Raw genomic sequence first — 24,147 nt, 5'->3', positions numbered from 1 at the left:
GCATAGGTCAATGTCCCAGGCGTTTAGAATATTGGTGCTTCGAATGACACGTAACATTCATTGCCACAAAAACAGCGTATGTGTGCGTAACGACAAAAAGACAACCTCTTTGTTATCCTTATAATATTTGTGACACGCCTATTAATAAAGTTGATAAATATATGTATCTTGAAGTAAGATTAACCAGCAAACTGTGATGGTCGAAACGCATAGATAGCATATGTTCCGCAGCAAAAAGAAATTGTATTTAGTACGACGTAAACTACAGAACGCGTCTAAGGATCTCAGGATAACGTCTACAAGGCAACAATTCGTTCACCACTAGAGTACTCCTCGATAGTATGGGAATAGTATAGTACTGATACCATGATTGATAGTATTGAAATGCGTGGACACAGGAATTGGACGTTTATGAACGATGTCTCCTTTGTGTCCATAGAACCTCTCGCGTAGGGAATGAAATGATTCACCAATATACTGCATACCACATTTGTTACAAAAAATTAAAGGGCTTTAAGGGCCCTTATTTATTTAAGGGCTTAAAGGGCTAAATTAAAAGAGGGCTTTTCGGGATGCTGGAGAAGACCGGTATATTAGGTAAAGTAGTCTGACGCAAGAACGCGACAGACGGTGCCCGTGGGAACATCACCTTTAAGTTATTGCCAGAGTGAAGGATGTTCAAGTGATGGTTTAAAATTGATCTACAGTGATGAGTAGTGTTGTAGGGGTTTGGATATCGGGTGGCAAAACCTAGGTTGGAATTATTGTTTCTGGGAATTCAGGGTCTTATGAGATCTTCTCTCTCTTTGTGGCTTGTTTTCTGAAGAGCGTCTGCCTTGCCTTCACCTTGCTTCAAGAAGTCTGAGGACAGGTCAGTAGCGTGCTTCACGAAGTTATCGTTGTCTGAAGAAATTCGCCTTAACCGTGAGAATTGTCCAGATGAGATGGTGACTGTTAAATTGCAAATACTGACGTCTGTCGGTGGGCTTTTTAAAAAGATATGTTGCTAGTTTGCCACATTTTATGATAGAAGATTCATAAGAGAAATGACATGAGAATTTAATGCAGTTGTGTAGCGAGTTAAAATGAACCAAAAACTGTTTCAAAGATATCTCATTACCCTGCCGAATAATGAGTACACACATGAGGTAAACCAATGGGTATATTTCAGACTTCCAGCGCTACTTTTTTGATCGAACCCACGAACACATTGGCGCAGTTGGAAGACACGCGTGAGCCCTTTGTTCGAGCAAGGTTATTACTGCATAACATTGGAGGACGTCGGACGAATATAACTTCAGGATGTTTTCGACACATGAGAACCCCTCGTTGTGTGGAATATTCGTACATAACGACACAACATTCTTAGTGGCAAGAATAGCGGAGTATATAGAAGTATAGTAGAATAGGAAGAAGAGGTGGAATGTGTTTAACACAATTATCGAGGAAGAGGGAAATGTTTTCTGTCGGGGTGTTAATGCTGGATATGATGGGCCTCCCTGGGCGATTTTCTTTGTGTACCTTGATGAGTAGGTAAAACGAGACTGGCTCAGGGGCGGATCCAGACCCGCGGTTTGGGGGGGGGGCGGTTTCTTTGTCGGAGCGCGTAGTGGGGGAGGAGGAGAGGGAAATCCAATGTATGAACTGACATTTTGGGGGTCGCCCCCCCTCCCCTAGGATCCGCCACTGGCCTGGCTTAAAGTCTTTGGGTCGCATGAACTTGGATATATAATGGGCAATTAAATCTCTCTGGTAAAAGGTGTCGATGGTTTTGTTAATAATTTCGCAGAATGAAGACGTGGGGTATTTCTCTAAAGGCTGGTAAAAAATTTGACGTCGCTAAGTCGTTTATGAGCTTTCGCTACGTAGTCTGAGCGATCAAGAACTATAGCACCTCCAACTTTAGGTCACCCAGTAGATGGCCAATGAAATTCAAACCACATAGTTGGTTTTCAAGTTGTTTATTCTTCCTGAAAGATATCCCTCCTGTAAATGTGGCTTCCTCTATGACACATGATATGCGCTTATCAGCACTCAGCACGGGTTGAGATCGCAAGGCTTGTTTGAGAAGAAACGCTTGAGGTCTCCGTTCATTATGCTCACCACCTCTGCGACAAGGACAGGGCACTGTACTCCTAGGTGTCTTCTCATGCAGCTGGAGGCCATGTGAGTACCACTACATCAAACATAGTATTGGTGAGTTAAACTTAATGAACGGAAAGAGCGCTTTCCCAGCTGTCAACATATGGTCAACATATGGTCAACATTAGTAGCGGACCCTGACTTCACCCAGAAAACATCAAATAAATTGAGGGGTTCTGTAGCAGTCCTTCACTGAATTTGTTTCGCGTAGTTTGCTCCATTTGCATCATCTCCTTCAATAGGCACCGCCTAAGCTTGTTTTCAACGCTCTGCTCACACGGACGTCGAGCCTGTTTTTCAAGGAAACAAGAAGAAAGAGAAGGGTATCAATGTAGGAATAAATATTGTAGTGATTATCTGGAATATTCAAGTAGCTCGTAGCACCAAAACAGAATTGAGCTCAGATGCATTGATAAGATATTTTGTTTTCGAACGGAATTCCAGTGAATTTCAGGTCTGGATTTATCTCGTGCACACCTACCAGCAAAAAGCACGATGATCGGGAGCGTTGTTTGAATCGGGTGATTCGGGTGCGTCATGTGGGAGCAACAGAGGTTGCAATAAAGGGTTCGCTCTCATTTCTTCCTGACATGTTTGCAGAACACGCACAGCAGTCTCATCAGTGCAATCCAAGGATACAGGACCAGCGCTCAATGTACCTGCCAGGAATAAGGACATAAAAACAGAGGAACGAACAGAGGAGAGTGTGACTAAATGATTCTAAGCCAGGCAGATTACGGGCATACCGGGTCCAGCGAAAGAGGGAAATATGCGAGATCGCGAAAAATGACACTCTCCATGCTCCTGAGGAGGAAGTTCCCATAAAATAAGATGCTGAATGTGTACTCTGGAATTACAATAAGCGATCGCGAGTCACGTGATAAAATTTTTCGTCCCGTGCGAAAAGTGTGTGTTCCTAATTACCTGAACTAAGTGAATATGTGCTCCCAATTATTTGATGCCCTGGCTACTCTAGTTGCAATATATTTAAGGATACGAAACTGCAATCAAGCCAAGCGTGCAGCAACTAGTCCAATAGCAACGCTGTTGCGCTGCCTACGTAACTGCTATGCCCGCGGAGAAGCATCCTGTCCGGTGTTGATTCTGGGACGATTTTTTCCTAAAAAAAACACTATGTAAACGTTCACTTGGTCAGCTCGACAGAGTCGTTCTTTCTTATTTCTTTTTTACGTTGGTGGTTTGGATGCTGCAGATACCGCTAGAACGTCTTTCTGGACTGCCAAACTGCAGATCTCTACTGCAGAGAGATGAAAGTAATCACGAGATGAAGTGAGCATGATACTTATGGTATTTATCAGGTCCTCCAAAAGTTATCGGTATACTATTGAAGTGAAATAAGTCAAGCCTGGCGCTATTGTGAATTTTGCTACCTGGACCGATTTCATGAGCAGAAGAAATTCAGAAGGCGTAATTACTATTTTCTTTCCCATATCGAATATCAAAGCATTAATTTTAATTGGGTGGAACCTCAAGTGGAGTTATCCTCAATTGCGTCGATATTGTCTGCTGAGTAATCATAAAGCACTAGGCAAAGGAAGAAGTAGAGTGTGCAACCTTACCCAATAAAACGGCAGCGACACACACAGTAGCGAATAACTTCATTTTGATGACTTATTCGTGGGCAGGCGAAACTCCTATAGAAGACGAATTACAACAACAGTAGACTTTACTGTCTTTGGTAGTCATGGATTTCCATGACATCCATTTGTTACTTGATAAACGATACCTTGCTGGTTGCTTGGCAGTTGTGCCCTTCATATCTAATATACTGCAGGTAAAACGCACTCTAGAACATCGAGAAATATCTCGTCTTTAAATATATTCGGTACTTTTGTTACAGTATTATTCAGGTATTTAATTTTTGTACATAAAATATCGCGAAGGTACAAAAGAGCCTAAGCTTTTTACTGTGTAGGTCATATCCAGACCAATGTTTCAGAGTGAAGCATACCTGACGACAGCTGTTGGGAGATCACACTGTATGGTACCCCGGCTGCGTTCGTCGATTTTGCAATTTGTTTTGGACAACATAAATACAGCGTTTTAGCTGTTCGCTTCAACGTGTCAATAGCCATGTTGCTATTTGCCTGTTATGCAAGGAACAGCAAGATCATACAGTGTGTGTGTGTGGGGAGGGGGGGGGGCGAGAACTTCATAAACGCCTAAAAGGCAAAAAAGAAGAAAAAAAGAAAAGAAAAACACTTGGTTTTGTTTGCCAGGTACCCGTACAGTTCTCCATTAAGGCATTCCCCACCACACCACGTTCCACTCTGACTGGTTCGATCCCGGTGTCAATTTATGAAAACCCTCTGGGCAAAGCCTTCGCAAAGAAAGTTGGAAAACGAATGCTTTGCAGGATTTCTGCTGTGTATGCACACAAGTCTGAGCCTCTTTGCTTGTGTGCCCAAAGTTCGGCAAACATTCCTACGTCCCGCAAATGGCATATATCAAGCTGCTGCCGCAGTTGAATTAAACGTCAGATACCTGGGACATTAAAGAAGGCTATCTTACCAGGCGAAGAATATTACTATCAGCAGTGATGACGGATGTCGCAGTGGTAACGCACAATACTATATATGTGTTTCGGTTCCACAAGTGCAATCTCCTAATATACGCAGAAAGCGTGCGTGAGAGAGTTGCCCAGTTTTGTTGCCTCTGATAAGAAAGGGAAGGCGTATGTGGAGGCGATTGACGCCAGTGCACAGACCTCATTTCCTTCCTACGAAGACTTCCGTTGAACGTGGCGAACAGGAAGCACAGCGGTTGCGTCCTTCCCTACCATATCCACTGAAACTCTCCTCTGCTACGAGGCGTCATGCGACACAAATTACACGCGGCTTCAACATGTGAAATGGATTTTGAGACCATCACTTCACAAGAAAACAATACGAACTCGAAGAATATTTGGGTCATACTTGATTCAATTGGCAATATATTAGACTAAGTGCTGGAGTAGGAGTATACGCGCAGCTTGAGCAGAACACGTAGTACTGACTTGCATTAAAACTGCTGCAATGTTAGCTGCGCCGCCTCATAGCCCACACATATATCAGCACCCTCGCCGCCACATTTTGTTCTAGGTTTCTGCAGCGTAGCTGTTGACGGAAAGGTCTCGGGAATAGCTGTCGCTGTATCACAAAACCCTCCGCTTCTTCTCCCTTCTTTTTCTCTGTCTCCTTCTGTCTTTGTCTTCTCTCTTTTGACTGGACTGTCGATTTCGGTCATGCTGAACAAGTTAACATCATCTAAACCTAATAAAAGCAGTTTTGACATACCATACTCAGAGATGGCTACGTTATCCCTGAAAGTATCCCGATTTTTCGGCGTTTTCTGACCCGCTTGTGTCCCGATTTTAGTAGTATTTTCGTTCCGCAAATCCTATCTCTACACATCACCACTCACTTCACAGGTCACAAGACAGTGCTCGTCACTCTAAAGTAGTTGTGCTTATATCACCAATAAAAGTGTCAACATCCACACACAACAGCTATAGCTGAAATTCGTGTTAGACAATCGTAACCGTCCTCTATGTTACGCCTTTTTTTGAAACACTTACGTGATCGATCAGATTCGCATCAGAATTAAAGCTTCTCTAACCTGTTGAAGTACTCCGGAGATGGTCACTTTTAAGACGTCCCCTTTCCTGTACCTGACCTTGATGGCTTCATGTACTTTTGGTTGAGTTCGTTCGCGCTAGAGAATTTACTGGTCCCGTGTGCGTCCGTTTATATACCTTAACCTTTCTGGGGATGGCTCTGGGATGGCTCTTTCCCGATGGCTCTGGCAATATCTGTGAGCATGCAGTCTACTAGTATATCCTGCATAGTGAGCAATTTAGAGATATCTCGCATGCTTAGCCGAACAGGATGAAGCTGAAACGCCAGTACTCTCTCCGCAGTGCTGTCCGCAAACGATAATCTTGTTCGAGACACCGGCAGTCGTTTCAACTATCGCTGTCAAACTTCCTGAGTAGAAACGTAATTATCCGCCTCTGACTCTCCTGCCGATATAGTCCTGCTTATTTACCACGCTCAAATGATATTCGCTAATGCGCGCACTTCAACGCAATGAAAGGTATGGCGGTACACTTCATGTTATCCACTTTTACTGCACGCACCAACACGCACACACACAATTAAAGCCACACGGAGCAGGCCAAAATGAAATTATGTGAAATACGTTTCCCGCTATCTAAGACGCTACTGACTTCATCAAGTGCTAAGCGGTGAGTGTTCCCGAAGACATTTTTAATTCGCTGATATGTAGTTATCTTGTGGACAGCAACAGTATGAAGCAGTTAAAACTACAAATGACACGGTTAACCAAATTCTGCGACAATGATGAGAGGATCCCAAGAAATGCTGCAGTGTCTTTAGAGACAACAGCGAGCGCAGTATTAAGCTACAGCGACCAAGCGGTGATGCTATTCCCTCTGCTGCATTGTCGAGGGAGGGGGATATATTTAGTGGTCAAGAAAACAAAAGTTAAGGGAAATGTCTGTTCTACACGGGGCTTACTATTCCCCTCAAAAACAGAATGAAAAGAACAATACCAGCTCCGGTGGCGCAGCGGTAACGCGTGCGCTTGGAGACTGGGAGGTCCGCGGTTCGAATCCGCGGGCCGGCTGTGCCGTCTGGGGTTTTTCCTGGGTTTCCCTCAGATGTGTAATAGGCGTATGCCGGCACAGTTCCCCTGAAGTCGGCCCATGGACGCAGCTATCTTCCACTTCACCCTTTCCTCCTCTCCACCATCTTTCCCTTCCCGAGAAACATGCCGCCTAATCAGGCAGGCAGACCTCTCGGGTTCCTCCCAACGACACTCCTCCTCCTCCTCGAAAAGAACAATGCAGAAATACAGAGGAAGGCACCTCCTGCACTAGTCGCTGCTCAGGCAGGTGCTGCGGGGATCACACAATGTTGAGCGTGGTACGTGTGCCTCGTTACCCAACAGCATTAGGCGATACATCGTCGAAATGATTGGTAAGTCAACTAGAAGACATTTATGCATGCGTTATAAGAAGACTGATAAGGTCCGTTTTCTATGTTACGCTTTTGTTGTTCAGTGTTAGCATTGTGAAGCAACTACGTCTGTTAGCGATGCAGAGACCTAAACAGATGGGGACATGGCAACAGGAATATCGAACAGCACGTAAAAGGGGATATGCACACTCGTTCAGGTATCCGGCAACAACTGAGCTTGTCGGCCGTGTTGGGTATGTCAAGTGGCCGATGCAACACACATGTGAAATCGAAGTCGAAAGCTGAAAAGCTGAAATGAAAGCTGAATGAAAAATGAAAAGCTGAAGACAAAGCTGAAATGTTAGCGCGACGTTTACGCGCTTTAAAACATGACATGTGGAGAAATGATTTGAGCGTGTTACCAGTACACTCTCAGAAACGAAACGGATAAATTTACGCTTACGTCCAATCTTACCCTTACTAAGCGTAAAGTTCGACAAAATCGCAGACGCCGATCCGTCAAGCTCTGTTTTATTCCTAGTACCCGTAAACGCGCTCGCTGTAAGCGTAAAGGGCGGAGTTTTATGCGTAAATCGGACGGCGGACATGATTTACTCTTATATCCTGACGCATATGATTTCGTCTTGACGGATAAACTGAAGCTCTGCGTTGGAGTATTAGCTCTTTACGCCTATATTGACGCATATTGTTTTTCAGTTGTTATACGGGCCCTGCCTTCTGAGAACACGTGGATGGTTCCGTGTGTAAAGCGTCTTTCCTTTCGCTTGGTTAACGGTCACGCTGGCTTCTGGCGTCTCATATTATCCATTTACGCCTATATTGACGCTTATTGTTTTTCAATTGTTATACGGGCCCTGCCTTCTCAGAACACGTGCATGGTTCAGTGTGCAAAGCGTCTTTTCTTTCGCTTCGTTAACGGTCCTCTGGCTTCTGGCGTCTCACGGTCTCACAATCATGCACGGTCTAGCAAATGTAAGTTGTCAGATTTTGCGCTGGGTGTCTGTAGTTTTTTTTTTTAAATTTCATATCTAATTTGTGTCAAACTTGTCACAGGAAGAGATGGCATCGAACGAGACAACGTCGCACGATATGTGGGCAAGGCACGCGGACGACGCTGCTTGAACAGTTGTGATTCTCCACGCTATCTCCTCGCTACAAATTCGTATGCGTACGCCCATTGTCCACCAGGTGAGACTCTTTTTGTTCTCGTTTTTCTCGGATGTGCGTTTCTCCCCGTTGAAGCATATTTGTTAATGATTCCTCAATCCGTTCTTGTAATAGGAGTTCGGATGATTATTGCTGATTATACCGCAGCATGATGTGTTGACATGAAGCAAATTGGGTTTTTGACGGTTACGATTTTCGATAACCTGGTGCAGGTGGTGGTTGTGGTGGTGCTGCAAAACACGTGTGGAGCCTCACTTCTTAAACAGCTGAATTGAGCTACGCGTCTAACATTATTCGGTTAACTGTTATCTTAAAGAACTAGAGTGTTTCCAGTTATAGTAATGTTATCCATGTTACGTTTATGACTATTTCATGTAAGCGGCCTCTGCGGGGATGGACTCAGGTGTGGCAAAGAGCACCTTATCGGCATGATTTATTTCGGCCTTACCATATTTACGAGATTAGCTTTCCTATTTAAACGCTAGAAACAGTATCACTTCCGCTATATATACTGCTGCACAGACATGTGCACCCATTTGACAGTACGACAGGTCACATCAATGATATGATAAAATGATTTACGGGTCTAACAAAATTCAGTTGAATGCTACTTAAAGGACGAGAAAGATTTCAGAATGCTATGTTTGGCAGCCTGTGACCATTTCATGTGGGAGGTCTCTCGGGATGACCCAGGTCTGGCGAAGAAGACCTTATCTGCATCATGTATTATGACGCTAGCAGAGTTTGAAGATTAGCTTCCTCACTGAAATGCAATAGCATATCTTTGGAATCTACTGTTGAACGGACATGCGTAGCCATTTGACAATATCAGCAAGCACATTATTTTGCGCTCATGACAATAAACTTCTATGTCCAGCGTCCCAAGGAACATGACACGACACGGTTTTCGTAGCCATGCTGGACTGCATAATACCACGCATGCACCCTCAGCTGCCATTAGGTGGTGCTCCTAAAATTTCTACTGTGCGACACATTCTGGGAAGAAATACACAAGACTCTACTCCCTCACGCATGTACAACCAGTACAACTCACCTGTAAAGATCACTTGTAAGTTGTGACTGCTTCATGAGTAATGATGCATTGCTCGATAAATGCAACGTCTGCAATACACAGAACTATAGGGTGTTCAAAATTAGCTTTCACGAGCGCTACGCAAACACAGCGATGACAGGAAACCGGATGGTAACTTTACGCTACTTGTGTAAGAAATGCTGCTGCTAATTATGCAGCACCTGTTTCTTACTCAAGGAACAGAAAAATAGCAGCCAGTTTTCTTTTGTTCGCCTATTTATAAAGTGCTAGTGGAAGCTTAAATTTGAACACCCTGTATACTTCAGTTATTATACGGTGATTTCATGCCGCATCATGCACGGTGGTGATTTTTTTTTTCTTTCAAACATACAGGGTGTCCCAGAAAACGTGTCATTGAATTATAATAAAAAAACTACGCCACCTAGAATCATGCGGTCAACAGCATTTGTTCTTATTAGGTTTTTGCCACCTCCTAATGTGAATGTCATGTACTCCATGTTTAATTATGTAAATATTTGCGAACTGAACTCGGAAATTTGCCAAGTAAAGGTCACTTTTTTACCCCACCAATATCAAGAGCGTGGCGAATTCACTCAAATTTATGATAATTCACAGTGATATTCACGAGCTATCCCATCGGAAAAAATAGCCGAATATCATGCTTTTCGGAGCACCGGACCATAGCGCGCGATGACTTTTTGAGCGCAATCGCTCTCAGTGCGACGAAAGAAGGTTCCGAAGCCAGCCCACAGAGCGATAGTAGAAAAAGTAACACTTCCTAAAATTCGGAGAGGGAAAGCATTATCCCAGCGAAAGTCGGACGAGTCGGACGTGATAAGCCGTGCCTGTTTTATCTCTTTCTGCGATGTCGGGGAGGGCTGGGTTTCCAACCTCCTTTCGTCGGACTGACAAAGATTGCGCTGAAAAATTCATCGCGCGCTATTCTGTGCGACCTCCGTAGAGCATGATGTTAGGCTATTTTTTCCGATGGGATAGCCCCTGAATATCCCTGTAAATTATCATTAATTTGACTAAATTAGACACGCTCTTCACATTGGTGAGGTAAAAAAGTAACCTTTACTAGGCAAATTTCCGACTTAAGCTCGCAAAAATTAACATAATTAAACTTACGTTACACGACATTCACATGAGGAGATGGCAAAAACCCAGTAAGAACAAATGCCATTGACCCCATGACTCTAGGTGGTGTAGTTTTTTTATTATAATTCAATGACACATTTTCTGGGACACCCTGTATATTAAAACATCGTCCTTAGGAGGCATATTGGCGCTGAAAGTAGCTGAAAATAATCGGTGGTTCTATTTTAATGAATTATCATTCTGATGTGGACATTTCGACCATTGCGTTTCCTACGCAGTTTGACGCCACGTATCTTCATAACTATTTAACACTTTTTTTACATATTGTCTGGGGTGGGTAGCATTGCATTGTAAGTTGTGGAGATCCTAAAGCTTGCCTTTGAGGAGATAAAAAATCGCAAATTTGCCTCATTTCTAAAATATGGTACGTTTTGGGAACCTCACAACTCGGCTCCCAGTTGAGATACCCGGATATGATACCCGATATCTAAATGACATAGTTAACATTGATGTCAATTGTGAATTTATTTAGTATGCGGACAATGCAAGCGTGTTTTCCAGTGGCTCTGATATTGATGTAATAGCTACTACTGCTAACGAGATGCTTTGCAACTTGGAAAAATTGGTTAATTTAAACTCTTCACGCATTAATAGTAGTAAAACTGAAGCAATCATATTTCGACCAAAAACATAAGTGTTAGTTTAAATAAAGAGATAGTATATCTTAATAGTCCTGTTGATATTGTCAAATGCATCAAATGTTTGAGTGTCATCTTTAACGAACAGTTCCTATGGGATGAACACATTGAATACGTTCGTTACTAGATGGGCAGGTTGATACGTGATCCTTCGATGTATCCAAACAGGAACGAGGACAAACACGAGAGACACGCTACGTTCGCATTGAATACGTTCAGAATAAACTGTGCAAAATATTAGGCATGACCGCTAGGCATAGACTCGTGTTTCCTTTTCGAATAAGCTACTACTATACCGTTCATGTTTCATGCCTCACCTAAACTATTGCCATTTAGTCTAGGTACGACAACTAAGAATAGTCATGATGAACGCTTGCGAGCAAAATGAACGATGTTACGAGCAAGAATATATTGGGATGCGCGGTGTCGAATTTACGCATTTTCCGTAGATATCCGTCACAAAAGCCTATTGGGGGCGTTGCCCCAATTCACAATACGACGTACTCGCTATGCGAAGAAAGGGCATTTCGAGATGAACACAATGATGTAGATTACTTTCGGGTATCACAACTGGGGGACGAGTTGTGAGGTTCCCAAACGTACCATATTTTACAAATGAGGCAAATTTTAGATTTTTTATCTCCCTCGAAGGCAAATCTTAGGATCTTCACAACTTAGGATTCAATGCTACCCACCCCAGACAATACGTGAAAAAAAAGAAAAGTGATAAGCTGAGTATGTCAAATAGTTTGTGGGTGCTGAGCATGTCAGCACGTAAAGCTGAGTATGTCAAGATGGGTGGCGTCATGCTGCGTAGGAAGCTCACATCTGAATGATAATTCATTCAAAATACCCACCAATTATTTTCAACTACTTTCAGCACCCATATGCCTCCTAGGGCCAAGGCTTTAATATGTGTTTGAAAAAAAAAAATTGAAGAGGTCGACGGGACCACCCTGCCTGATCCGGGGAATCACCCTATATATAATTAGTTTATGACCTGTCTGCTATGGATTTCTTTTTGTATATGTCTGATATTCTGTGTACCTCGATGCCTCATCCTGTGATATAACGCTCATTAAATGTTTATTCCATTATACACGTAATTTAATGCAATTACTATCTCATATAGCTAGTGTCCAATTTATATTTTGTTGTGTTGAAGTGTTGTGAAGATGCACAAATGTCATTTCATAATTCTCTAAAATATTTCAGGTGTTCTAATCTGTTGGTTTATGGCTAGTATGCTGTTCTCATTTTTTTAATGTTTGGTCACGTGCACCTTAAGACACACCATTTTCATGCCATAGGTGCAATATTCTATAAACACACGCATGTATTTATTATTCTGGGCTCTTTCCTGCAATAAAGTGGAATTATTTGGCGAATGTTTGTTGCATTACGGTTTAAATGCGTGCTACTAACGCTGTGGGAAATACTTCGATGTATTCAAATGTTGTGATTTAAATGAGATAGTGGCGTACGCGGGCTATAGTGAGACGATGAACCCGGTTCAAGTGATACACTCGTGCTTCTTATTTTTCTTTTGACTGCCGCGAGAACTCTTGTATATTGCTTGCCTTGCGCAAGAACGTGCCTTTTATATCGGTTATTCACGTGATGGGTTTGTCTGTGTCATACGGTTTTGCAGTGCAGTGGGCCTAGCTATTGTGGCGCACTGTCAGTTGCCAAGCCTTTTGGATGAGCAACAGGCTATGCCTATACCATGGATATCTTTTAAGCGATAGCATATAAAAGTGAACGGGCTTCCGTCCGTATACATGCTTCGTGCACCTATGTGGTACTGCTGACGAGTCTCGGATGATACCAACTGTTTTTCATGCCCTGTGAGATTCGTATAATCGAGATCATGTTGTAGCAGCTGTTCTTTTTCTCCTGTGAAACAATTTCGCATGGTATGCCGTGTTTACACAGAGAATTGCACCGCCAGAATGCCGCACAGTACGCATCGTAACTGGGAACCTTAGGCGCCGCGTGATGTCAGCGTCCCTTGGGCAGGCAATAGCTGCAATGCAAAATTAACAGGCAATCCGATTTTCCATCTACTGCTCTGGAAACTTCTTTCTGATGCTTTTGGCAATCGGGAACCACATACCCTTTCCAGAACAGCCGCCGGAAAACCGCATTGCGGGTCATTTCAGAATTGCAGCCATTGCCAGTACAAGGACCGTGAGGTCACGTGACGTCTACGGTGCTCAGGTTTGCCGCATACTATGTGGTATTTTTAGGTGCAGTAAGCGGTATCACAAGGGTAGCCAAACAGCCCATAGAATAACCGGCATCGAACACCGCTTAAAATAGGGGTAAAAAAATTGACGATTTTTTACGCTTACTATCCGTCATACTTTTATGCGTAAGGTGTTGACCCTTATAATATGGGTAAAAAATTTGACGATTTTTGACCCTTACTATCCGGTTTCTTTGGGAGAGCGTATTGACCCTGTTTTTCAAAATCACTTAACAGTATCACCGTGGACGTGTATCCCGTTCGTTTTAGATAAAAGCGACTGATTAAGACATCCTCAAGACTAACAAGCCTTCTTTTCCGGCACGTGGAGTCCTTTAGCCGACAGAAAACGGAGCCGTATAGTGGGCGTTCATTGGACATCCTGTTTCCGAAAACGTCTGAAGGACGTCTGAGGCTGCTGCTCCAGGAGCGTTGGAGATATGTTGTAGATGGAGAGGTCATAGACGTGGCTGTGACACAGCGCTTGCACTCCTAGGCACACTTGTACTTGCTATTTCCTGCAGCCGCTGTGGGAAGTTTTTAAACGACAGCAAGGCATAGAAGACTACCAGTGCCGGCAACGATTCCAGTCTGTGAAACGTAAGTGTCATTCTGCTCCTTGTCTGTCTGCTTTACAATATTATTATGTAAGATATCCCGGAGTTTATTTTAACTTGTAACTACCTACAAAACTGCAGCAATCCGAAAGAATAATAATTCGCAATGTACAGACAAAGAAGCATATAGAAGAAGTAAAGAAGGAAAAAACAACCGTATTTTATGGTACGCTACACACAACTAAACAATATGTGTGTAATACAGTTGCAATAACTACGAACGTAATATACTTATGGATGAATACAATCAATTTGTTATACACCGTAGCGTACATAATACTACTATGGTTGGATTAGTGTATTATATAACGCCCATCGGACTGAAAATATTACAATTATTTGATGTGATCACAGCGATGTTGCGGCAATGCTGGTTGGTGTTGACCAATTTCATGGTCGTTACACTGGATGCCCTCTGATAATGTGCTGAATACGCGTTGATTCCTTTTCGATGAATTTGAGATGGTAGATAAGCGTTTCAGACCCAGATTGTTGACGCGTACTCTAATTATACTCCTTTTGTAGATGAGGGCCTTAATGTCACTGGAGGCAAAATAGAAGTTTCGTTCTAGGTACCCCAACATCCAAATGTTTTCCTTTTTAATGACGTATTCGATATGAGTAATCCAATTCACGTTAGTAGTGGTGTGATTGTCTAGATGGTCATTCGATACAATTCGAGAATGACAGCGTGAAGACGTAGATAAGCTGATGGAGGGGCGAAAGACGCGCACGTCTTTACACTTTTTTTACATTTAGGGTCATTTACCACGTGCGGCACCAGGAGGAGATACCGTAGATGGCAAACAGAAGTGTGCGAGCGTCGTTGTCGTTTAAATAAGTGAAAATCAATAAGTGAATCGCAGCAGAAACTCCGTTACGTAGGCCACTGCTGTGGACTAATAATATAGTTGGGCCCATGAACGCCCGAAGGCACAACTGGGTGAAAAGCAGAGTTAACACCATCTGCGCTGACGAACTGTTGACGATGTGTGAGAAGGCTTTCGAACCCTCTTAGTACATAGGTATCTAATTCTATCATGTGGAGGTTCAGTAATTATAACCATAAGGAGAATGTACCTATAAGGCTAGCTAAATTCAGGAATCTGCAATCTGGTAGGCAGAAGTGATCGAGGAGAACGTCAGACTGATGACTAAATAAAAGAAGTCCCGTTTTACATGAACATGACTTATGAAAACCATGTTAAGCGATATGGAAAAAAAAATCAGTTAGGTATGAGTTTGAAGGGAAGTGCCTCAGGACGAGAGCTGCCGATATTTCGAACAGAGACTGTTCATCCTGGGCGAGAACAGTCTCTGTTCGAAATATCAGCGGCTTTCGTCCCGACGCACTTCCCTTGAATCTTCCTTACCGGTTCGCGGGATTTTCTACCCGCCTAAGTTAGGTACGAGGATATTTATGATTTCCGATACGATAACGAGGACCGACGAGACGAATTACGGGCCCCGGGGATGCGTCCTGTTCGGGCCGCCCTCATGACGTCTACGTAACATAGTCTAAGTATTTGTTTTTATATGATTACGGGTGTTTTGCTTCGACACATCTCCGGCCTTGGGCACCGCTCGATATTTTACAATCGAAAGATACGGGTGGTTGTACAGGTTAGCACAAAAGTTTACGGAACACGGCACTGGCGTATTTCTACATCGCAGCGGCCCCCTGCTGGCTATCACGAAGAACTCGAATAAGAAATGGATGACAAAATATTCTATATTCTATCAGTACTGTGCCTGTTCCTGTTTGCTACTGGGGTGTAGCTCCAATGAAGAAATGCGGCACCCCGGTGTTCCGTAAACATTTGTCCCAAGCTGTACGTTCTGCAGATTATGCTTTGTTACTGAACAGAAAACAGCCTTGTAGTCATACTCTGCTATGTGTAATTTCATATGGTCTTTGACAGCCAGATAGACATTTCTCCGTCTGCATAGTGATTTTAAATCGAGAAACTGATATGTAAACGAATTCTGCCTCCTGCTGGCTAAGTACCAGAAGCATATAAATAATAATAATAATTAATGATTTGGAGTAGATTTACATATAAATAAGCACATAAATAAGAGATGAACAAGGCCGGCTGGTACACCAGAACAGCAAGGACGACGAAAGTGGCAGGGAGAGAGAAAGGGAACGTCGAACTGTCAACCTTTAATGCGGCAGAGTCAAGGACATAGCAAAACAATAGCCAAACAATGGACAAAATTACAACATTGGCCCCGACGGGAACTAGAGAGTGGCAACCAGTTTACTCAACCGAGTTGCAACCTGCTATCTATGAATGATTTTTGCTTGTACGACTATAACATATTGCCTGGCAGGTTTGGGTTGTGTATTCGGTCCCCCTCTCCTGTGGAAAAAGGAACATAGGAGAGACGGGCCGTTGTCTAAATGAAAGGTCCCATGAGCAGAACAAAGCGACGAAGACTGAGACAGATTCTCAGCTAGTTGTACATGCCGTGCAATGCGGCTGCTCACCGGGGTATGTGTCGACTAAGATTCTCTTAGAGTGCAGCCCTTCCAGGCGTCCGTCCCAGCGTTGAGCGGCTTCGGCGGTGTAACCTGCAGAGCGAACAAAGAGCGAATTGAAGGGTGAAGGTACGGGGGAGCACGAGGAGGAAAGCGAAGGGGGAGCGTACGGCGAGAGTGAAGAGGGCGCGAGGAGGTAAGCGAAGAAGGAAGGCACGCTTGGGAAGCCAGAACGCATCTTTGATTGCAGTTCCGTGAGCTTGGCTCCAAACTTGCGACTCGAACCGTGGCGGCCGCAAAATCGCACCTATGAAAAAGTCGTGTACTCTTATGCGAAAAATCATCCGCAAAAGTTGGTATGCGTGACACTGAGTCGCGCTACAGACATAACCGGGATGTAGATCACCAATGTGAACAACGACCTCAGAACGACTTCACAACGACTTCACGGACTGGGATAGGAGTGCTACCTGAAGGAAGTAGTATGTGTGGAAAATAAAAAGGAAACAGTGGTGTATAACTCAACCTCAACAGCTGCGCTCAAATTTCGCATTACAGACTATTGTAATCGACCACTGCCTTTTTTTTTTTTTTTTTGATCCGCTGATCGTCAGGTCCTACAGGTTGTAGATGCTTCGCAGATAGATAATTCTTGAAGCTCCTGTATCAGTACAGCCACGGTGATTTTATCACACAAGCAAAAATGATTCGTAGATAAGAGCGTTTGTCTCGGTTAAGTAATCTCCTTCCCGCTCTCGAAAGTCACTGGATTGGAGAAAGTACTGCCATCCTCTCATCTTTGCCACCGCAACCTTTGAGGAGCAATGGCTGCCGCAGCATGCCAACAACTGCTGTGGCTACCATTCTTGTCCAAAGGTCGAGGCGGGAAAGGATGGCGTTACTTTCCCCAATCCAGTGACTTTGCTTCTCTCTAGTTCCCGCCAGGGCCGCTGTTGTACAACAACAATAACAACAACTTTATTTGGGGATGATGAATGGGGAGTAGCCGCTGTTGTAATTCTGTATGTTGTTTGGTGATGGACTATACTATGTCATATGATGGACCTTTATTATGTCCCATTAAAGGTTGAAAGTTGGACTTTCCCATTAAGTCTCCGTTTCACCCTCGTCGTCTTTGCTATTGTAAGTACCAGAACTTCGATAGTGTTAGTGCACGTATAAAAGTGGGCTAATTTCTTACTGAAGGTTCAGCCAGTGAAGAACATCCCGAACAATGAAGGTTGCTTTCGTTATCCTGTTGATCTTCGTCCTTTCATGTGAGTATATATGCACTGTACGTGTTTGAAGTGTTCCGAAAATTAGTGGCGTGCGTGATCATCATTTGCTGGTATTCCGCCCGCTACGGTGTCCTGGTCGAACTCGGTCGTGGATGCCAGCAGCCTTTTGGCAGGGTAAGGAACCTTAGACACGTCCCCCTCCACAACTGTAAATACCGTGTGTCTTGCACAAGTTCGTCCGACGGTGAGGGCAATTTGGCTGTCGCCACTCCCACCGATCCCCCCACCGATCTATGTTGTGTGTGTGTGTGTGTGGGGGGGGGGTCACCCCATTTTCGTGCACGGTGATCGGGCAGGTTGCCTAGCATTATTCAGTCAGACTTTTACAGGATCAGCATGCCCTCTTGCAGTCAGAAAAACTTAAAAAATGGAAGCGGTTCTCACACTACATGAGAGATGGACTTAACCTCTTTCCCGATTCTGGGGGGAGTTGAAGCCCCGAAGCCGCAGGCCTGGCTACGCCTCTGCTCACTTGTATCCGCCTTGATGAGAAGTAGAAATGTTCTATTTAACCGCATATCGCAGTGCTTTGACATATTTGGGGTAATTCTGCACATCCTGTTGTTCGTGTCATTCTAGTACGCCAACCTTCTGTACAGATAAATTTGTACTAATCCATCGAACTTTAGCTCACCCCTTCCCCGCTGTGGCGATGAACTTCCAAAATCTATTGGCGTGCGCCGAGTTTTCTGCACACGTTAAAGAAGCTGATGAAAATTAGTCCTCCGTGGCGTCACTCATGATCTTAGTTATCACCCGATGTAAAGCCACGAATTACCTCAATATTCAAATCAAGCGTAATCCAAGGAACACAACGCCAGTTGTCACCCTCCAGTATGCAGATATTGTATGTTCATTTTTGGACGTCTGATCATACAAGAGCCTGCAGAGGGCTTACCCACATGAACCGCAAAAATTAGATTACGCGTTATCGGTGCCTGGTGTTTACTTTCATTTTACCTCACATCATTACAGTGATACAAAATAGCCAGTCGTCAATAACCGGCAAGAACAACGGATGGTAGCTGTCCTTCTACGATGCAGGCCTGCGTGATTTGAAAATTTATCCGAAATATATATATATATATATAGCTCTGGCAATTTTTTTCCTTTTACACTTCACTGGCTTTGCACTGGGCTTTCAGTGAGTGAGTTATCTCACCCTGACGGGAGGAATCACGTGTTACGTGACCTTCTGACGCCATCCACTCAAACGTTGCCTGCCTGCGTACTGTTGATGAGGCCCAACAAGGCCGAAACAGCTGTCCCGTACTGGCATGGCGACGTTTGAGTTATATCTTGAAAAGTTGGATCGGACGACTACGTAATTATAGTTGAAATAAATGGGAGACAGAAGACGAAAGTAGGGGAAGTAACAAAAAAGGGGTTTATTAAAACTTAAAAATCATAAAAGTTAGGGAGGATGTCTACGTTACGGCGGAAGCTCCGCCTTCTTCGGGACAAAACATTTAGCTCTTTTGTCCCGAAGAAGGCGGAGCTTCCGCCGTAACGTAGACATCCTCCCTAACTTTTATGATTTTTAAGTTTTAATAAACCCCTTTTTTGTTACTTCCCCTACTTTCGTCTTCTGTCTCCCATTTATTTCAACTATATATATATATATTCAATAAAGATCAGAAGTGGAGACGGTGCTTCTACAGGATAAGGAATAAAAGGGGGACTTTATTAAAAACTAAGAGGGGGTATTCGACGTTTCGACAGCAGCGCTGTCTTCAACAGGAATGGGATACTATGGTGACGCAAGACAATTGCAAAGAATGAGAGGGGAATATGTACAAGGAGAGAGGGCAGCACACGTGCTTTGTCAAACAAAGGTAAAGGGGTACAATGAATCATAGGCAGTCAAGTTCATACACAAAAGAGTGTATGTATTCTGAGAGAATTAGGAATTTAGGTTGCGAACTGTTGAGAGGACGCCGGGGTCCTCGTTGATCTGGCTTTTAAATTTGTAGATCAGGAACGATTCTCTTTGTTCTCTAAGGCGTTGGGATGGAAAACCCGATTGCAGAACGAAAATGGCTATGTCGTTAATTGAGTGGCCGGGTTTACTAAAATGTCGAGACACTGGCAGATTAGGTTTCTTTGATACGTCGGACCTGTGGTTGTTGAATCGGATTCGGAAGGATGTAGCTGTTTGACCGATATATTGGGCCTTGCACTCATTACATTGAAGGAGATAAAGGACGTTAGAAGAGTTGCAGTTAAATAGACCATTAATTTTTGTGCGATAGTTAGAATTTGTGCTTTCTACTCTGGTAGCAGTTTGCATTAATTTACAGATCTGGCATCTGCGTCCGTTGCATGGTTGACAACCGTTGTGTTCCACGGACTTGTTTAACTTGGCGTTCACAAGTCTGTCTTGGATGTTCCTTGCTCGACGATAAGTAACGCGGGGTGGTTCCGGAAACACCTGACTCATGCGATCAGATTGGGTGAGGATTGCATAGTGCCGTTTAGTGCCAACCATGTAGCCATAGTGTCAACCATGCAACGGACGCAGATGCCAGATCTGTAAATTAATGCAAACTGCTACCAGAGTAGAAAGCACAAATTCTAACTATCGCACAAAAATTAATGGTCTATTTAACTGCAACTCTTCTAACGTCCTTTATCTCCTTCAATGTTATGAGTGCGAGGCCCAATATATCGGTCAAACAGCTACATCCTTCCGAATCCGATTCAACAACCACAGGTCCGACGTATCAAAGAAACCTAATCTGCCAGTGTCTCGACATTTTAGTAAACCCGGCCACTCAATTAACGACATAGCCATTTTCGTTCTGCAATCGGGTTTTCCATCCCAACGCCTTAGAGAACAAAGAGAATCGTTCCTGATCTACAAATTTAAAAGCCAGATCAACGAGGACCCCGGCGTCCTCTCAACAGTTCGCAACCTAAATTCCTAATTCTCTCAGAATACATACACTCTTTTGTATCTCTTTCAGACTCCCCGGTTGGTCACCCCAGGAAATCATTGCCCTCCGGCGAAGAACTTGACTGCCTATGATTCATTGTACCCCTTTACCTTTGTTTGACAAAGCACGTGTGCTGCCCTCTCTCCTTGTACATATTCCCCTCTCATTCTTTGCAATTGTCTTGCGTCACCATAGTATCCCATTCCTGTTGAAGACAGCGCTGCTGTCGAAACGTCGAATACCCCCTCTTAGTTTTTAATAAAGTCCCCCTTTTATTCCTTATCCTGTAGAAGCACCGTCTCCACTTCTGATCTTTATTGAATACCTTTATTTTTCGTGGTCAACCGCATTCGTTTATTTCAACTTATATATATATATATATATACGAGGGGCGTTCAAGTCAAACCGTGACTTTCTGTCTCCTTCTCCTGAGTGTACAAATGGCTCCCGCTACTTCTTTTTCATCATTTTCACACGCGTTCACCACGTAGTGGTCCAAAGTTTGTGCAAAACAGAAGGTACGTGCTAGACAAGATGGCCGACAAGGAGGTGAGCGCGCACATCGAACAGCGAATTGTCATACAGTTTCTCGTGAATGAAGGCGTAAATCATCTGAAATTCACAGAAGACTTCAGGCTCAGTATGGCCATGGTACACTTAGCCGCAGCAAAGCGTTTGAGCGATGCAAACGGTTCCGAGACGGTCGTACATCAGTGCAGGACGATCCCGGCCGGGGCGGCTCTGAGCCCAGTGTCAGTTCCTGAGAACGTCTAACTTGTGGAGCGCCTGATCCTCAAGGACGAACGAATAACATGTCTCGAACTGGCTCGAAAGACGGACTTTTCTGTGGGAACGTTGGACACTATCATTCATGAACACCTCCAGTTTCGGAAAACCGGGCCTCATCACCAAAGGAGTCCTCCTCCTACAGGACAATGCACGCCCGCATACCGCGCATCTCACGACACGCACCTTACAGGAACTTCGCTGGGAGTTGCTGCCACATCCCCCTTACAGTCCAGACCTCGCCCCCAGCGATTTCCATCTCTTCGGGCCACTGAAGGCGTACCTTAGGGGCCGCCACTTCAGCTGCGACGACGAGGTCGAGAATGCGGTCCGATCATGGCTGCTACGCGTCGGTAAGGATTTCTACGCTGATGACATCCAAGCCCTCGTCAAACGCTGGGACAAGTGCATTAGTGCCAGCTGGAGATTACACAGAAAAATAAAACTAATTTCTCGCCTGTAAGTTCATTTTACTTTTGCGATAAATGAAAAGTCCCGATATGACTTGAACGCCCCTCGTATATATATATATATATATATATATATAGATAGGGGAGAAGAGACACCAGAGACTGAAGTAGGGAGTAGGGGAAGTTATTTATTAAGCTGGCATTTAAACTAAGGGTCTGGGGAAGTCTACGTTTCGGCGGAAGCTCCGCCTTCTTCGGGACTGAGACGAAAATCTATGTACAAGGTCTTTTAAAAGGTTACAAAAGTGTCGTCACAGTTGGTACAATTCCACTGCGAGGCAGTCGTCAGTGAGTCATGTTCTGGAAGATTCCGGAAGGTTCCTGGGTCATCGGCCGGGGAGATTACGTGTCAGAGTCTTGGGTCGCGCTCGTTGAAAACCTGTTGTCCGGGGTGTTCTTAGAGTCATTGTGTCCAACTGTAAAGAAAAGAAGAAAAGAGGCAGCGGGCACTCCGAGGACATACAGAAAAAAAGTTATCCGGATATGCTTCTTACAGTTGATAGCACTCCTTTATCCTCATTTATTAGAGATTGGAATTTGTAGATCAAGTACGATTCGCGTTGCTCTCTGCAGCGATCGGATGTGAAATTTGACTCTAAAATAAAAAGTGCGACGTTATTAATGGAATGGCCGGGTCGACTAAAATGGCGAGAAACCGGGAGGCTACCTTTTTTCGAAACATCTGATCGGTGGTTATTGAATCGAATCCTGAATGAATTTTTACTTTGACCTACATATTGCGCGGAGCATGTTGTACATTGAATGATATAAATAATGTTACTGGAGTTACAGTCAAAGTCGCCATTGATTTTAAGGGAGAAGTCGGAGTTTGTACTCTTGACCGCTGCCGTGCTTTGCATTGATTTGCATATTTGGCATCTTTTACCATTGCATGGATGGCATCCCGCTGTAGGTGTTAATGGTTTGGGAACTTTGGAGTTGACTAGTCTATCTTGGAGGTTGCGGGCACGTCTGTAGGTAACTCGTGGCTTCTCGGCAAATATTTGTCGTGTCCGTTCAGATTGCAGAAGGATGCTATGGTGGCGGTGGAGGATACTGTTAATATTACCCGCGCCTGCACCAAAGGTAAGAACAAGGTTTACGCGGTCGCCCTTGGGTTCGTCGTTGCGTTTACCGAATAAGTTCCTCCGGTCTGTTTGTCGTGCTTTGGACAGGGCGTCTCTTACTAGACTGGGTGGAAAATTACGATTAACGAAGGTCTGCTCTAATTCCGCGAGGTTTTTGTTCAGAACATCGTCGTCCGAGCAGATCCTCCTGTATCGGAGTGCCTGGCTATAAGGAATGGCGAGTTTAGTATGGCGCGGGTGGCAACTGTTAAAGGAAAGGTACTGCTGAGCATCAGTTGGCTTTCGGTACAGGTCAGTGGAAAAGCCCTTCTCGGTTAAGGTTACTTTTACATCTAGGAAATTAACAGTCGTTGCCGAGAAGGAGTGGGTGAACTTCATGGCGGGGTGTACCAGGTTGAAATCGCGAATGAATCCTGTGAGATCTTCTTCGGAGTGTGGCCAAACCATGAATATGTCGTCCAAGAAGCGTTTGTATAGACTAGGTTTTTTGTCGCGCACGGCTAGAAATTTTTCCTCTAGTGCACCCATGAAAATATTTGCGTATGTTGGTGCCATCTTGGTTCCCATAGCTGTGCCATTTATTTGTAGATAGTGGCGGCCGTCAAATTCGAAGTTATTATTTTTGAGGATCAAGTTGAGTAGAGTTGGTAATACAGATGGGTCAACCGCGCGATCGGAGTACTTCAGATACGCCGCCTTCGCTGCTAGCACGCCATCCTCATGTGGGATGTTAGTGTAAAGGGAGGTAACGTCTAGCGTTACAAGCAAGCTTGCATTGGGTGGTTCACATTTGCTAAGTATTTCGAGGAAATGGTTGGTGTCCTTAATATATGAGGGTAATCGGGGAGGTATATCTTTGAGGAGGTGGTCAACGAAGCTAGAAATTTTCTCCGTGGCGGTGCCGATTGAGGAAACTATAGGTCGCCCTGGGTTTCCTGGTTTATGGATTTTCGGTAACATGTAGAACCTGCCTGGTTTAGGGTTTTGGGGGGCTAGAAATTCATATAGGCAGGAGTCGATTATTTCACGCGCTTTTAGGGATTTTAGGGTTTTGGTG

General features: G+C 44.1%; 1 protein-coding gene and 1 long non-coding RNA gene across 3 annotated transcripts in view; one reads left to right on the top strand and one right to left on the bottom strand.

Moving 5' to 3' along the window:
* Positions 1 to 1,945: 1,945 nt before the first annotated feature.
* LOC135370121 (uncharacterized) lies at positions 1,946 to 4,812 on the bottom strand. The gene is made up of 4 exons (XR_010415226.1): positions 4,675 to 4,812; positions 3,723 to 3,797; positions 2,624 to 2,801; positions 1,946 to 2,176 (listed from the first exon to the last, which is right to left on the bottom strand). It is a non-coding gene; the product is annotated as an uncharacterized LOC135370121 (long non-coding RNA).
* Positions 4,813 to 13,793: 8,981 nt separating this feature from the next.
* The window catches only part of LOC135370107 (kappaPI-actitoxin-Avd3d-like), a 48,186-nt gene continuing 37,832 nt past the window's right edge, over positions 13,794 to 24,147 (top strand). The window contains exons 1-3 of one of the 2 annotated variants that reach the window (XM_064603801.1): positions 13,794 to 14,010; positions 17,599 to 17,655; positions 17,719 to 17,789. In XM_064603801.1, coding sequence (XP_064459871.1) covers positions 17,747 to 17,789 — 43 coding nt within the window. In that variant the 5' untranslated portion in view covers positions 13,794 to 14,010; positions 17,599 to 17,655; positions 17,719 to 17,746. The remainder of the gene's footprint in view (positions 14,011 to 17,598; positions 17,656 to 17,718; positions 17,790 to 24,147) is intronic. The other variant, XR_010415223.1, reaches the window with a different exon arrangement.

Source organism: Ornithodoros turicata, chromosome 1 (assembly GCF_037126465.1).
Source record: "Ornithodoros turicata isolate Travis chromosome 1, ASM3712646v1, whole genome shotgun sequence".
Taxonomy (NCBI): Eukaryota; Metazoa; Arthropoda; class Arachnida; order Ixodida; family Argasidae; genus Ornithodoros; species Ornithodoros turicata.
The sequence above is the reverse complement of the archived record's forward strand: the minus strand, read 5'-3'. Positions and strand labels throughout refer to the sequence as shown.